Consider the following 15,469-nt stretch of genomic DNA (forward strand, 5'->3'; position numbering starts at 1 on the left):
CATGACAACCTACCATTATTGTCATTGTGTGTGTGTTTTTCATCTTCTGTCCCCTCGAATGTGAGCTCTGTGTGAGCAGCACTTGATCCGTGAATGAATGGACTAATGGATGGATGGATGGAGGGATGGGTGGGTGGGTGGGTGGATGGATGGGTGGGTGGGTGGGTGAGTGGATGGATGGGTGGGTGGGTGGGTGGGTGGGTGAGTGGATGGGTGGGTGGGTGGGTGAGTGGATGGACGGGTGGGTGGGTGGGTGGGTGGATGGATGGGTGTGTGGGTGGGTGAGTGGATGGGTGGGTGGGTGGGTGGATGGATGGGTGAGTAAATGAAGTAAACAGTTGCTACAGTGCGATAGCTGCTATACCAGAAGTACATCGGGGAAATGGAGAGAAGCCAGGGAGGAAATGACCCGCTGGGCCTGGGATGGAGTCAGGTTGAAGAAGTGACCTGAAGCGGGGTCCCCAGGACAAGAATGTGCCTACCAGCCAGGTTTGCAGATGGCTTGTTTGGGACAACTATAAGTTGGGGGGGGTGGGGGGCGTTGGGGTGGGGGATGGGAGGCAAACTTGGAGGGTTAGAAGGAGACAAACCATGAAGGGCGGGGCCAGGCTCCAGGAGGGCTGGGTTCTGTGGGCAGACGCTGAGCAAAGCCTCACACTCAGGGGGTGGGCCTCAGGACAACGTCTGGGCTGGAGATGCAGATTTGGGGGCACGAGCACAAAGGGTCTTTGAGAACCTTGGGGAAGAGTGAGAGCACCCGGGGGTGGGGGGGGAGGACTCCCAGGGGACGCCCCCAGGTAGACGGCGCGGGCAGAGGAGGCTGTGTCCTCTCGCAGGGAGAGGCCACGCCAGAGGCCCAAGGGGCGGTGTTCAAGGAGGATGGCATGTGGGTCTCCTGGGGCCGCTGTAGCTGAGTCCCACAAACTGGGCAGCTGAAATAACACTCATTTTTTCTCTCACAGTTCTGGGGGCCGGAAGTGCAAGGTCGAGGTGTCACCAGGGCCAAGATCTCTCTGAAGGCTCTGGCGGGGGGAATCTCTTCCACGCCTTTCTCTTATCTTCTGGTGTCGCCAGGAACCCTGGCTGTGTTGTGGCTCCAATCTCTGCCTCCATCTTCACGTGGACTCTCCCAGTTGTGCTGGACTGAGGCCCCTCCTAATGACTCATCTGGAGTGGATCACATGCACAAAGACCCTATTGCAGATAAGGTCACGTTCCCAGGGGCGGGGGGCTGGGGTTTCCACATATGCTTTTGGGGGAAACAATTCAACTCCTAACGGCCAGTCAGCAGGAAAGACTGTGCTGTGACCGCTGGACTGGCCGGGGTGGGGGTGGGGGTGGGGGCTGAGGGGCCCGGGCAGTGCAGGGGGAAGGTCAGGGAGTGAAGCGCAGAACAGAACGTTCTTTCAAGAGGGCTGTCAGGAAGGGACGAGAGGCGGAGGGCGAAGGGGGTCAGGATGCAGGAGACCCCAGCCAGGCCTGTCCTTTGCAGGCTCATTTGGTGACAATGGTTCCTTTACTTGAACAAGGAGCGGGATTGCAAAGGGAGACCTTCGCTCCGCGGTGGCGGGGACCACTGGCCGTGACCCTCACAAAGGACCTCTGTGCTCTTTCTGTGTCCGGCCGCCCCGCCTCCTCCCTCTGCACCTCCCTGTCCCACCGCCCCGCTCCCACCAGGCCTCCCTTTCACGAGAGGGGCGAGAAAAGAGAGCAGCCAGCGCACTATTTCTAAAAAGTAATTCTTTGAAACAAACAGTTGGATAATTTAAAAAGATGCTGCGATTGCCAGCAAGCCCCCGGGGCCCCCCTCGCTTGGGTTTGCCCTGTGTTCTTTTTCTCCTGGGAGCCGGGCCGTGCGTCTCTTTCATACAGCTCACGCTCTAAAGTGGAGGCTTCTCAGCCTCGTAAACTTTGAAATTTCTGAGAAAACAAGTGGGGGGTCCCTGGTGGGCAACTTCTCCTCCTGGAAGCCCATGGTGACACTTTAGTAAAAGCAGCGTGGAGCCTTGCTACTCAAAGTGTGATATGGAAGCAAAAAGCCGAGAGCCGGGGCCCCCCTGGCAGTGTGTTAGAAACGCAGAGGCTCAGGCCCGGCCCAGCCCACCTCCTCCAAGAACTGTAGTTTTGCAAGATCCCCGGGTGACCTGTGTGCTTTGAGGATTGAGAAGCGCCGGGACGTCTGAACGGTGCAGCTGGACCCTGCGGCCGTCTCCTCTCAGACTAGAACCCACTTTCCCAGCACGCCCCCCTCCCTCCTCCACACCACGGGCTCTCTTGAACTGTCAGCTGGAAAGCTAGTGACAGTAAAGCTTTGTTTCCTAATATTTCCTTAAGTTGCAATGCCACACCTTCCTCTCTCATAGTCTTCATCACCAAATCTGTCACCTGGGCTGAGTGGCTGAGAAGGAGCCATAAATAATCGGCCTCAATCGATAAAAGCAACGATAAAAGCTTTCCTGCCTGGGTGCAAACATCACGATAATCCCAAGTGGCCGTAGTAATCTCAGGCAATAATTACCAACGACCTACAGTCTTTCATTCATTCGTTCTCTCAGGGAACACTGATTGAGCTCTTCGTGTGTGCCAGGCTCCCTTTGGGGTATGAAGGCGGAGACGACGTTGCGTGTCTGGTGGGGAGCGCAGACAGGGCCACAGGGAGAAGGGCCATGATGGGGTTAGCTGGGTGCTTCGGGACAGCTGGAGGAGGGGCCGCCAGCTTCAGAGAGGGGGCTGGGCGGCTCTGCAGCCCCTTCTTCTGAGAAGCCTCTCTGTGCTTGCTCTGCAGCCCCGCTCCCACGCGGAGGCAGGGGAAATTGATGAGGCTTCTTCCCCATCTCCGTCCTTCCCCTCGGGGCTGCAGTCTCCTCCCCGCCTTCCCCAGGGCCGCCCTCCAGTGAACCCGCTCCTGCCTCCAGGAGACGACTGCCTCTCTGTTCTTCCTTCTCTTGCTCGTCAGCTCTCTTATCCGTCTCTCTTTCCTGTTACTTCTTCTCCACAATAAAGTCTTAACACCTGTTCTCACACCTCAACGCAATGCAGTACTTTTCACAGTTTATTAAACTACCTTTAGTTTCAGGGCCTGAGTAGTTGTGGGTCTGAGACACAGGCTTAAAAAAAAAATCGTGGCAAAATATACATAAGGGAAAATGTACCATTTCAACCATTTTTGAAGTGTGCGGTTCAGTGCCATTGGGTCCATGTACGCGGTTGTGCAATCGTCGCCACCTTCCATCTCCAGAACACTTTCGGTTTGCAAAACCAGAACTCTGTCCCCGTTAAACACGAACTTCTCATTCCCCTCCCCCAGCCCCTGGCACCCACCCTTCTACTTTCTGTCTCGGTGAACGACTTCTCTAGGGACCGCATGCGAGTGGCAGCACACAGTGTTTGTCCTTTTGGGACGGGCGTATTTCACTCAGCGTGATGTCCTCAAGGTCCATCCGTGGTGTAGCTGCGTCAGAATTTCATTATATGTGTACCTGTGTGTTACATTTTGTTTATCTGTTCATCTGTCCACGGACCTTAGGGTTCTTTCTACCTTTAGAGACAGGCTTTTATGACTCATTGAGTATTCACTGAGTATCTACTATGTCCAAGCACAATGCTTCTAGGAAAAAAAAGACTCATTTTGCATTTTTCTTTTAGATTACGGGAAAATGAAGGCTTTAGTTGTAGAAAAATGCTTTCCATTGCAGTCTACTTGGGCTGACTTTTCTAAGCCTTTGCAGATTTCATTACAGATGGCTCCATGAGTTGGCCACCCCAAGGGCAGGGGCCAAGGCTACTGCTGCCACAGGGCTTCTGAAAAAAATTAAGTTCTGGTTTTTTTTTTTTTTTTTTTTGGTGAGGAAGATTTGCCCTGAGCTAACATCTGTGCCAGTCTTCCTCATTTTGTATGTGGGATGCTGCCACAGCATGGCTTGATGGGCAGTTGGTAGGTCCATACCAGGGATCCGAACTGGCAAACCCCGGGCCACCAAAGCAGAGCGCACGAATTTAACCTCTACGCCAGCAGGCAGGCCCCTAAGTTCTGTATTTTAATAGTTCTTTATAATAAAGATTTAAATAGCACTGATGACTGGTAGTCTTCTCAAGCCTTTTGTCTTACTGATTCTCTTGTGAATCTGACATTTTGACAGTCTTAGGGTGATTTACCACACAGAGGTGAGCTTCGCGTCTTCCTGCTCTCCTGATGCAGGAGCATCGCTGGCCTCCAGCTGCTCAGCCCTGCTCCGTTAGTGAGCGGTGGCAGTAGGTATCGTGGTGGGGGGGATCAGGGAACACATTTCGACGTGCGAGCTGCGAACCTGAACGAACGGAAATTCGTCTCACTTCCAGGTGTGGCTGCCTTTTCAAGTGAGGAGCGCGCCCTGCTCATCCACTTTCAAATCCAAATGTCTTCTCATTAGTCCTGAAATCAGTTCTATTTGCTCTACGTAAACACCAATTCGTTATTTTTTGTACTGACAGACAGAAAGGCAGAGCTCAAAGCAGATGTTTCCCCTTGACAAAGTGTTTGAAGATTAAAAGTTGGGCTTCCATAAAGGTTTGTATATACATAAAATGTCCATGTGGATGCGTGGACACACACATATATGTAAAATGTGCACACGTACGTATGTGGGTTTTTAATGGCTAATTTAGTTCCGCTGCCATTAGAATGGGAGCTCCACTGGGCAGGTGTCCGTTTTGTTCCCGGTGTGTCCCGAGGCCTGGAACTCTACCTAATGCGTCCACTGACCCTCAGTGTCGGTGGAATGAATGGAGACCGAGGCATGTAAGGTAGAAAGCGCAGCCTGCTTTTCCACTTAACACCACGTCGTGGATGGTGTCACACGCCAGTCCCACAGCTCTGCCTGCTCCAGAGGGTCCCCCGTGCAGCTGGACCCGGCTGCGAGGTCTGTAATCACGACGCACATTTAGCTGGTTCTCATTTTCCAGAAAGACAAGCAGTGCTGCAGTGTACTCCTGCCTCTGGATACAGTGCGGAAAGTTTTATCAACTGAATTATATAAGAAGTGGAATCGTCACGGACCCACTTTTGGAGGTGCTGTGTTTATGATGCATCCGAACATAAGGGAAGATTTTGTTTACGCCCTTGGAGTTCCAAACAACAGGCTCTGAATCACTCTCATCTCTTAAACGTTGATTTTTGGTGGCACCATCATTGTGACCACTACTAGGCCTTTCAGGCAGCAATGGGCAGTAAGCTGAATTCAGTTTTGGTGCAGTCTGCTCCCAGATCCGGCCCGGTGCCTGTTTTTGTACGGCCTGTGAGCTAAGACTGGGTTTACATTTTAAATGTTTTCAAAATAATTATCAAAAGAATATTTTGCAACACGTGAAAATGATATGAAATCCAAATTTCTGTGTGCATTCAGTTTTCTTGAGCACGCTCATTTGCTTACGTATCATCTGCGGCTGCTTTCAAGCTACAAAGTCGAGTAGTTGTGGCAGGGGCTGTGCGGCCTGTGAAGTTGAGGAGATTTACTCTCTGGCCCTGACACATCCCTGCCCCAGACCATGGTCTGCCCGGCCCCAGCCACGTTCTCACGATGGGCTGTGGTGGCCAAGCCTCCCAGCCATCCAGCAGCCTGGAGCAAGCCCACTGCCCCTGAGGGCCCCCACCCTTCATCCTCTTTCCTCCATCCAAAGCACAATTTCATTCCCTTGCTGCTCCCAAGTTAGCGGGGAGGAAGAAAGCAAAGCCTTTTATTTTGTAGGCAGGTGATACATACTTGGCGAATGCATGGTGTGAGAAATTCAGACTAAGGTGATAATGTCTAATAGGCCTGGCCTTTGTTCTCCCACACATTTAAGACGTACTGGCATTTTTCAAGGAACTTGCTCTCTAAAAGCTGGGGGAAGTCTTTTCTGAAGGGGGTATAATCTTTTAGGGGGCCTTACCAATTCTCTCCCTGGAAGACTCGGAATCAATAACTTGGTGCCAACCTTTCACTCATTCCTCATCTACAAAATATGTACGGGAACAGAGTGTATATGTAGTTTAATTTGCCTATTATGCAGAAAGAAAACAGAGGAATTGCTAATAAATAAAAATGCAACTTCCCTTGTCTCAAAGTTTGCTGATGTTTCCAGAATCCTCTGAGTAAAAGGCTGTGATCTCTGCAGTCAGTGATTTGTGCTGTGCTCCCACGTGGTATGGGAAACGTGACAGCACAACAGTTTTAAAACTCCGGGCAGGGCGGTCATCTTTGCACGCCCCCAGCGTTTACAGCGAAAATCACAGGCTACTCTCTTGCCAGATCACTAAATTAGCAAACTGATTACATAACACCCTTCAAAAGCCTGCTTCAGGTATTATGATTACAGCGCGCTGGAAAATGCCACCCCAAAGCGCAGTCAGCTTGTCTCAGAAGAGTAACCTGGGGGAAACAGGGCATCTTCTCCATCACTGAGTCAATGACGTATTCCCGTCGCTCCTCTGCACTCTGGCTCCTCAGACCGCTGGGAGGTTTGAAGACAGCAACGCACACAAACCTTCCCGAGTCTCAGTCTTCCCTTGAACGAGTTCCCTCTCTCTCCCGAAGAGCGGAAGGCTGTTTTCAGTCTTTTGAAAGCTCTCTCTTCTTTTTAGTTATATGGCAGGGAAACGAGGGACGGCAGGCAGCCTTTGAAACTCTCTTTAAGCGCTCACAGAGCCGCCGTATTCTCACCAGAGACACACCGAGGAGTGAAACCCAGACGCAGATCAGGGAAAGAACGCATTATCCTGTCGTTTATTTACTTTCTTTTCCCCAAGACTTTATGGCGGCATAATTTACACACAGTGAAATGCACACATCTTCAGTGGATGCACGATCACTTTTTACTCAGGTACACACCTGTGTGACTGCCACCCCGACCAAGATAGGGGACATCTGCATCACCCAGAGCTTCCTGGGGCCCATATACAGACAAGCCTTCTCCCCCGCAAAGAGTAAACACTCAGAGCAGAGAGGCCGCCTGCTCTCCAGCTTCAAATAAGCAGATTCACGCAGTGTGTACGCTTGTGTCTGGCTTCTTTTGCTCAGCGTCATGTTTCTGAGATAGGTCCATGCCCCACCTGTTCTTTTTGACGGCTCAGTAGTATTCCATTGCACAAATACACCAATCCGTGTGTCCACTCTCCTGTCTCATTACCTGTAAGGCTGTTTGTTTCGTTTGCCTCAGCTGAAGTGTTAGGACAAATCACATCTATTTGCATTGCCCAGTGCCTGTCCATTTATGGGGAAGATGGCAAGAATGGCAAGAATACATGTAACAGAGGTTGACCAAGACCACACAGTGTGGGCCCAGGATGGGGCCTGGAGCACAGCGCATGTCATGGAATGTTTGTTCCTTGTTCTTTTTTTGGGGGGGGGGTTTGAGGGGGTGACGAAGTTTCGCTCTGAGCTAACATCTGTGCCGGTCTTCCTCTATTCTGTATGTGGGACGCCACCACAGCATGGCTGATGACTGGAGCAGGTCCATGCCCGGGATCCGAACCTGCAAACCCGGGCCACAGAAGCAGAGTGCATGGAGCTTTAACCACGCAGCCATGGGGCCGGCCCCCTGGTCCTTGTTCTTAATTAAGCTGCTAAGGAACTGGCCTCCTTGGAAACCCCAGTTCAAAAGCAAATCAAATGGTTTTCTTTAATGGGGGCGGCTCCATGTAATCTGATTTTCATAATTATTCTTTGAACGTAGAATGACGCAGAGCAACGGTGCGGGCTGCACGTGTGCGGCATGCTAAGCAGTGGAAGACTGCGGGGATGGGAACAGGAGCCAAGACCATATTTCTGCTTCTTGTTAAAGTCTCTTTTTTATTAAAAACCAACTTTCCAAATGTCAAGCGTATATTTATGTTTGCTGTTCTGTAAAGCAATTTGGAAAGTCGTTTTGGTTACCCCAGAGAGAATGCTATGCAAATTCCCCAGGAGCCAGGCCGGGAAGGAGGACGTTTTAGGGGTTTAGATTATTGTCCTTCCTTCCTCTAAGCCTGAAAAAAAATACAGATTAATCCACAGCCATCAAGTCAATTCTTTTTTTTTTTTTAAAGATTCTGTTTTTCCTTTTTCTCCCCAAAGCCCCCCGGTACATTGTGTATTTCTAGTTGTGGGTCCTTCTAGTTGTGGCATGTGGGATGCTGCCTCAGTGTGGCCTGATGAGCGGTGCCATGTCTGCGCCCAGGATCTGAACCGGCGAAACCCTGGGCCACCGAAGTGGAGCTCGTGAACTTAACCACTTGGCCACGGGGCTGGCCCCTCAAGTCAATTCTTGCTTGTCATCTGTGGCACGCACGAGACAAAAAAACCATTATGGGCCAGCCTGGTGGCGCAGTGGTTAAGTTCACGCACTTCACTTCAGTGGCCCGGGGTTCGCTGGTTTGGATCCCGGGTGTGGACATGGCATCGCTTGTCAAGCCATGCTGTGGTAGGCGTCCCACATATAAAGTAGGGGAAGATGGGCATGGCTGTTAGCTCAGGGCCAGTCTTCCTCAGCAAAAAGAGGAGGATTGGTGGCAGATGTTAGCTCAGGGCTAATCTTCCTCAAAAACAAACAAACAAACAAAAAAGCAGTACAAGTATCAGAATAATTTAAAAAAGTCTTCCAAGCTGCATTTTACAAGAAATCGTCCTATGATTTTAGCTTTTAGTCTGAGGATGCGAAGGTCATCTCTCACCCCAGGGAAGGGAACAATTATACGCTTTACAGAGAAGACGCTGCTTTTGCATGGATGGTTTAGTAAAAAGTACCTCTCCGGCATTTAAGATATGATTATGTTTTTGTACAAATGATGTCTACAAAATTCCAAGCACCCTTCTATCACGTAAGGCCCAGGTTAGCTCCTCTTAGAACCGGGAATCACTGGGCTGTAGCACGTGGTCCTGCTTCAAACAGGTGGGCCATTGTCGGGGTTTGGGTATCTTCTCCTAGAGAAATTCTGTCATGGTGTCGTGATGCTTTTTAAAGTAGGATTCCACCTGTTTCAAATTAGCAGTTACCAAATGAAAAGTGTAAATTCTGTGCCTCCACTGGGAAGCTGGACCTGCTGATGAAATATTCAAACGATCAATTTTCTCCTGGGCGCTCACCGCCTGCACAGATCTGCGCCCACGGCTGCTCGGCTCCTGTGGCCCAGGAGCACGGCTCTCTTCCATCTTCTTTCCCAGGCCTACTTCCCTGCTCACTCTCTCGTGGTCACAGGCTCTCCATGTGGGGTCTGTGGGTGTGCCAAGGGCAGCAGGAGAGTGGGGTGTCCGTGGGCCTCCCAAAACAATGCAACATCTCCCGCGTGCGTTTCTCTGGAGTAGACCCTATGTACCGCACATCAGATTTTCCCAGGGCCCAGAGACCCCACCCTGGATGACCGCACCCCTCCAGCATCCAGAGAGCGCCGTCCAGCCCTGACTGTGCCGTGATCCCACTGGAATCTCAGTAAGCAAATTCACCACCTTTCGGCGTTTTCCCCAGCGTGGCTAGTGACACCCCAGATGGGGCCAAGCGAAGCCTCAGAGACCTCTGACCCTTCACTGTCCCTAACCCTGGCGTCCAATTATTCTCCAAATGTTGCAGTTGGCAGCCCTGAAAGCTCATTCTTATCTGTCCCTTCCTTCTGCCACTGCCTTTGTACTCGGCCTCTGCAACTCTGGCCTGGCCCAGCTCAGCAGCTCCAGAATGCTCTCCGGCTCTCGGTTTTGTTTCAATCCATCCCCTTCATCAATGCGATGTCTTAGGCCTCTGCCCAAACCCTTTCATTGGCCCAGGGCTCCTTGCACAGCATTGCTGACCTCAATCCCATCACCCCAAACACTCAGTCCACACCAGGCAGCTTGCCTTTCCTGTCCCGTCCCCTTCACATCTCCCAGGGGTGTGTCTTTACCCAGCATCCTCTCTCCATCTCTGTCCCTTCTGCCTGCTATTTCACCCTCAGCCCAGGTCAGACGTCCCTGTCCTGACAAGCCTCCTCCCCCCAGCCCTCTCCCTCTTTCCCTCCTGGTCCTCCTGCTCCCCTCCCGCCTGGCTGGGTTCCTAACTGCATGACCCCTGCATCCTGTGTCACTGCGGTCGTGCACGTTGTCCTGGATTACAAATGCCTGGAGGGCAAGGAGGACGGGGCCTGGCACCCACAGGCCAACACAAACATCTGCTGGACGGAACTGAAGGAGGCGCCCTGTGCCGTGAGGCCCTGAGCCAGCACAAAGGGAGATGGAAAAACCACCTCCGCCCCAGCGCAGAGCTACACTCACCGGCTGCACCCGGTTGGGCCTCCACTGATAGTCCCTATCTCTGGGTCTGTGACCCCACCCTCATCTTGGGCCCAGCAGGAAACAGCCTTAACTCTTTCCACTCCTTTAAGTCTGGGGCTCCTGACACCCATGAGCATCTCTGGGAGTCTGTTCAGTTCCCTCCTCAGTCACCCGGGGCCTAGGAACTGGTCCCCCGCCCCAGCCTTACTCCTCCACCCGCTGTCACACAGGACCCAAAGTCAACTTTGTAGACCCAAGGCCATCACCCCACCTCGATCTTAAAATCCTTCCTCTGCTTCCAGTGCTTCCGAGCCCTGCCCTGCCTTCCTCTCCCCTCTCTGGGGCCCGCACTGTCCCCTCTGGTCCTGCTCGTCCCTGGACCTGAACACTCACCCCTGATTCCCCCGCCAGCGCTCCTTCCTGTGGCTTCACATGCCTTTCCCGGAAACGTCCTCATCTCCCCCAGCACAGAGTAAGGTGGTCCCTGAGGGTACCTATCCGCCAGCATTCCCCGCCATACTCGAAGCTTCTGAAGGCCGGGCACAGTTCACTGGGGTCCCTCGGCCCCAGGCCTGGTTCTGCGTGGAAGCTCAACATGTGAAATGACCCATGCGTGCGGTTACTTGCACATAGGCTGCGCGAAGGCGGTGGCCTTGGCTGCCACGCTCCCCACTGGAGCCCGGGCCCCATCACCACAGCCGGCCAAGCCCAGGGCTCCAACGTGCAGAACAAAAGGATACAGAGTGAGCCCGGGGTCTGTGCCAGCCGCGGCACTTAGGAGCCGAGCCACCTCGTCACTTCTCCGAGAGTGAGCGTGGCGCGCAGCGTGGGAACGGCCGATGGGGCGCGGGCAGCCCCCGGGGGGACGCGGAGAGCGCAGAGCGCGGGCCGGTGCCGACCGCGGGCGCCGGGCGCTCCAGGGCTGGGGGCGGGCGCGGGGCGGGGGCCGGCGTTGCGGCCGCGCCCTCCCGGCCACTCCCCGGGCGAGCGGGCGGCGGCGGCGGCGGCGGCGACCGGGGCGGCTCCCACACCCGCTGCGCCCGCGCCCGGCCCATGTCCTCCGCGCCGCTGCGCTCGCCCGGCCCGCGGCCGCACAAGATGAAGAAGGACGAGTCGTTCCTGGGCAAGCTGGGCGGCACGCTGGCGAGGAAGAAGAAGGCCAAGGAGGGTGAGTGCGCGGCCGCCTGCCGCCCGCCTGCCGCCTCCAGCCGCGCACGCGCCCCGCGGGACCAGGCGCCGGCGGCCCGGCGCGCGCCCGCTCCCCGCTGCTGGCCCGCGCGCACGCGCCCCCGAATTCCTCCCGACCCGGTCGAGGGGCGCCCCAGCGCGCGCCCGCTCCCCCTGCCGGGCCCCGCGGGACCTTGCGCCCCGGGACCCGCTCGGCTGCCTCCCCGGCGCGCGCCCCCAGCCGGGCCCCGCGCGCACGGGCACCCACTCCCCGCCGGGCCTGCGCAGCGCGCAGCCGCGACCTTCAGGACAGGCTGTCACCCTCCTTCCTTCCTCCTCCCGAGACCTTTAAACGCTGGCGGGGGCCCAGCCGCGAGCCCGCCTGCCCGCCCCCCGCGGCGGCTCATCCAGCCCCTTCTGGGCTCCCGGCGTCGTGGAACGCGCGTCGCCGGCTCCTGCGGAGGGCAGGACCTCGAGCAAAGGTCGGGCGAGCCCCTAGTACGCGGCGGACAGTCTCCTGCCCACCCTTACCTGAGTCGCCATTTGTTTAGCGCCGTTCCTGAGCAGCACCGCCTGCAGGTCGCCTTCATCCGGCCGTGCGTGGTGACCCTTCATTCATAGAGCATCTGTTGACGCTCGCAGCTGGACGGGCACGGGTTGGGCCTGTTGGTGTTCTTGATGCGGTGCCCTGAACGGGGAGAAAGGAAAGGGGGCATGGCAGGCCTGCAGCAGGGACCACAGGCCCCCCCCTCCCATTTTTTATCCCGTGTGCCCACGAAAATAATTATGAAAAACTACCCAGCTCCTCTTACATTTTTAACTATTTTAGAGGGAACATAACTTCGGGCGTCCTTGTGTTTTGCTTTAAATGCCCTGCTGTTCCCAGGCCTCTGGTGAGGGGAGGGGGCTGCATTCCTGAATTTTCCCGTTGTTCAGGCTGGGAGACCCTTCCCTGGGGCAGATCCCGGCTGAATGAGGGTGAGTCGTCCTTACAGAGAAGGGAAGGGGTGGCTGTGAAAAGGCAGGTGGGGAGGAGAAGCCCAGGGCTGGCCTCAGGCAGATCTTTGGGAAAGCAAGGACCCGAGGGAGAGGCGGGGGATGCAGAGTGGTTTCCTTAACCCTCCTGAGCCTTACTTGTGCCCCGGAAAGTCTCTCTGTACCTCCAGGGAGGCGCATACCCCTGGGACGCATGTACCCCGAGGATGGGACACGTGACCCCTATTAATCCCCCCAGTGTCTTCCCAGGGATGCTCGTGACACATTTACCTCTAGGGGATGGGTGTACCCCCATGCACTGGCCCCCCGGGATTTGTGGGGGGAGGTGCCCCCATGCGTTTCCCACCAGGGATGTTTTTACCAAATTAGATTCTGTGGTTCCCTAAGGCAGGGCCTTGTCACCTTCCTCTCCCAGAGTATTTCCAACACTCCTCTCTCAAGCCTTACATTTAGGGACCCAGACTGGCTTTGTTAATCTCCGTCAAGCCCTGCCTCCTAAATGAGATGATAAATGACAGTCACCTGTGCTTTATCATTCCTGCTGCCTCTCTGATGTGTCCTCATGTCACCACGCAAAATTGGGCTTTTCTTGCCCGATGTGCATAGACAATCAATTAATTATGGCATCAGCTTTTGGGAGAGAAATCAGCTTTATTCTGCAACATTGATCTGCAGGGAGATGGGGCGTGTGCCCTCGCATCTGTTTCCCCAATTCAGGATTTGGGGCAAAATTTAAGAGGTTAGAGGGAACAGGCTGGCACGTGGAAATGTTGGTGGGACAGATTTGTTTGGTAGGCCTCAAACATTTATGGTAAGGTTCTAAACGTTTATGGCAGGGTTCTAAACGTTTATGACGGGGTTCTAAACGTTTATGACGGGGTTCTAAATGTTTATGGCAGGGTTCTAAATGTTTATAGCAGGGTTCTAAACGTTTATGGCAGGGTTCTAAATGTTTACGGCAGGGTTCTAAACGTTTATGATGAGGTGGGGAAGGAATTCTAACACCGGGTCTTCCTGGAATGAGGGACCCCTCACTTCTGATAAGAATCCGGCTTTCAAATTCCAGCCCTGTCCTGGTCCTTGGGTTCTGTGGGGAGGAGGATTTTTGGTTTGAGGTCATTTCAGGTCAAGCTTTCTTCTTCTGTGAATGTGCTGTCTGCGTGAGTGCACATTTTCTGGACGGCGGTTCCCAATCACTGTTGATAGGGATGGGGTCCTCGAACTGGTCCCGGGGGGCCTGCGGTTATACTCGCTTGCAGTCATCCTCGACATAAACGACATTCCCCTCCCAGCTCCTTCAGCCTAGGAAGGAGAGACGGACAAGGCTCTTGCTTTCCTGGAACAAGGACTCAGTCGGAAACAGTAAACCGACCAACAGAACTCTAACAGTCTGCACCCTGAAGAAGATGCAATAGGACCGTCAGAGGCCTGGGGAGACCCCAAAGGGGGATGTTTGGGTTGAGACCAGAGGGAACCTACAAAAGAAATCTTTCACAGAATGGCAAGTAGGTAGAATGTTCCGGTTGATTACAGCTTTTTACAGGTGACGTTTACGTCCTCGTAATAGGAGGAACACAGACCGGAAGTAATGGATTGTCCCAAGGGCCAAAGCAGAGCGCTTCTTGTCCTTGCTTGTGTGAACCAGTGTGCGCCTCGAAAATTCAGGGCCAGTCTGGTTTAATGTCAGTGCACCCCGAATCCGATGGTCAGAAGCATCCTGTGATGGGTAAAATAGGCATGAAAACAGCAGACGGAGCGAGATGCCTGTGGTAGGGCTGTTGTTGCTTTTTGTGTGAGTTCGATGGGTGCCCTGCCTTGGTTCTCCAAGCTTTGGTGCCCGGCACCCTTAGGGGTCCCCCATACAGACAAAAGGCTGCGAACACTAATTGGGCTCAGATGCAGGAATCAGGGGAGGGGCGGGGCTTGGAAGGGCTTAGTGGCTTCCGTCAGGTCTCCTGGGAAGTAGGGAAGGAGTCAGAGGCGGGCGGTCGAGATGGGAAGCCTGGATAATGAGGTCCTGAATAATTGAGAGTTGCCAGGATTCCTGCAGGCCTGTTGCCTTGGCAACTGTGCCATTCCTGGGGTTCCTGAGCCGGAACAGGTCCTGGCCGAGACCTGGGGCCCCTGTGGGATGGTGCTCATTTGCTTACCAGGGAAGGATCAGGAAGAGGGTGCTTATGGCTTCTCTGGGACTGCCACCTGCACAGTGGGTTTCATTTCCTTCTTTGTTAGAAAGTTGAGGGTGAAGTCAGGGTTGTGGCTGAAGGTGAGGGCCCTGTAAGAGGGGGCGGGGGTGGAGGATGCTGGGAGGAAGTCAGAGATTTGGGGAGCCTGGAGGCGTTCGACCCTGCGCAGGCTGGTGGAGCTCGTGGCTGGACAAGGCACGGGGGGGCGTGTGGGGTGCATGTCTTCCATGGGAGATCATTTTAGGAAATGCATCGCCCTGGGGTTTGGATGAACCGACGTAGGAAGTCCCCGTGAATGAATTCACGGCATGATTAAGGCCGACGTTCTACGGGAGGGAACCAAGTCGTGTCATATGGTGGCCCGGTTCCAAAAACGAAACTATGACTAACTGGGCACGGGGAAAAGTGGAAAGGGACACTTAAAAAAAAAAACCCGGGGGCCGCCTGGTGGCGCAGTGGTTAATTTTGCACGTTACGCTTCTCGGCAGCCCGGGGTTCGCCGGTTCGGATCCCGGGTGTGGACATGGCACTGCTTGGCAAACCATGCTGTGGTAGGTGTCTCACGTATAAAGTAGAGGAAGATGGGCACGGATGTTAGCTCAGGGCCAGGCTTCCTCAGCAAAAAAGAGGAGGATTGGCAGCAGTTAGCTCAGGGCTTATCTTCCTCAAAACAAAAACAAAAACAAAAAAACCCCAAGTTCCCAGTTTGAAGGCCTGGGGACTTTCAGGAGCAACTTATTAAAAGCTGGTTTGGTTTTACTGGAGCTTGCAGAGCAGGCGCAAATGAAAGACTCTGCATGCCAGGTCCCCCTGCTGACGGTGGAGGGGAAGCCCCATAGGTCAGCAGGCCAGGAGGTGGGGTGAGGGGCCCCCCCGTGACGCCCCAGC

At 54.3% G+C, this 15,469-nt stretch overlaps 1 protein-coding gene across 2 annotated transcripts in view; it reads left to right on the forward strand.

The window, feature by feature from the left end:
- Positions 1-11,197: 11,197 nt before the first annotated feature.
- Positions 11,198-15,469, forward strand: part of PARVB (parvin beta) — a 110,064-nt gene continuing 105,792 nt past the window's right edge. The window contains exon 1 of one of the 2 annotated variants that reach the window (XM_023631729.2): positions 11,198-11,400. In XM_023631729.2, coding sequence (XP_023487497.1) covers positions 11,286-11,400 — 115 coding nt within the window. In that variant the 5' untranslated portion in view covers positions 11,198-11,285. Of the gene's footprint in view, positions 11,401-11,619; positions 11,882-15,469 lie in introns of those variants that run through there. The other variant, XM_070254048.1, reaches the window with a different exon arrangement.

This window comes from Equus caballus, chromosome 28, assembly GCF_041296265.1.
Source record: "Equus caballus isolate H_3958 breed thoroughbred chromosome 28, TB-T2T, whole genome shotgun sequence".
Taxonomy (NCBI): domain Eukaryota; kingdom Metazoa; phylum Chordata; class Mammalia; order Perissodactyla; family Equidae; genus Equus; species Equus caballus.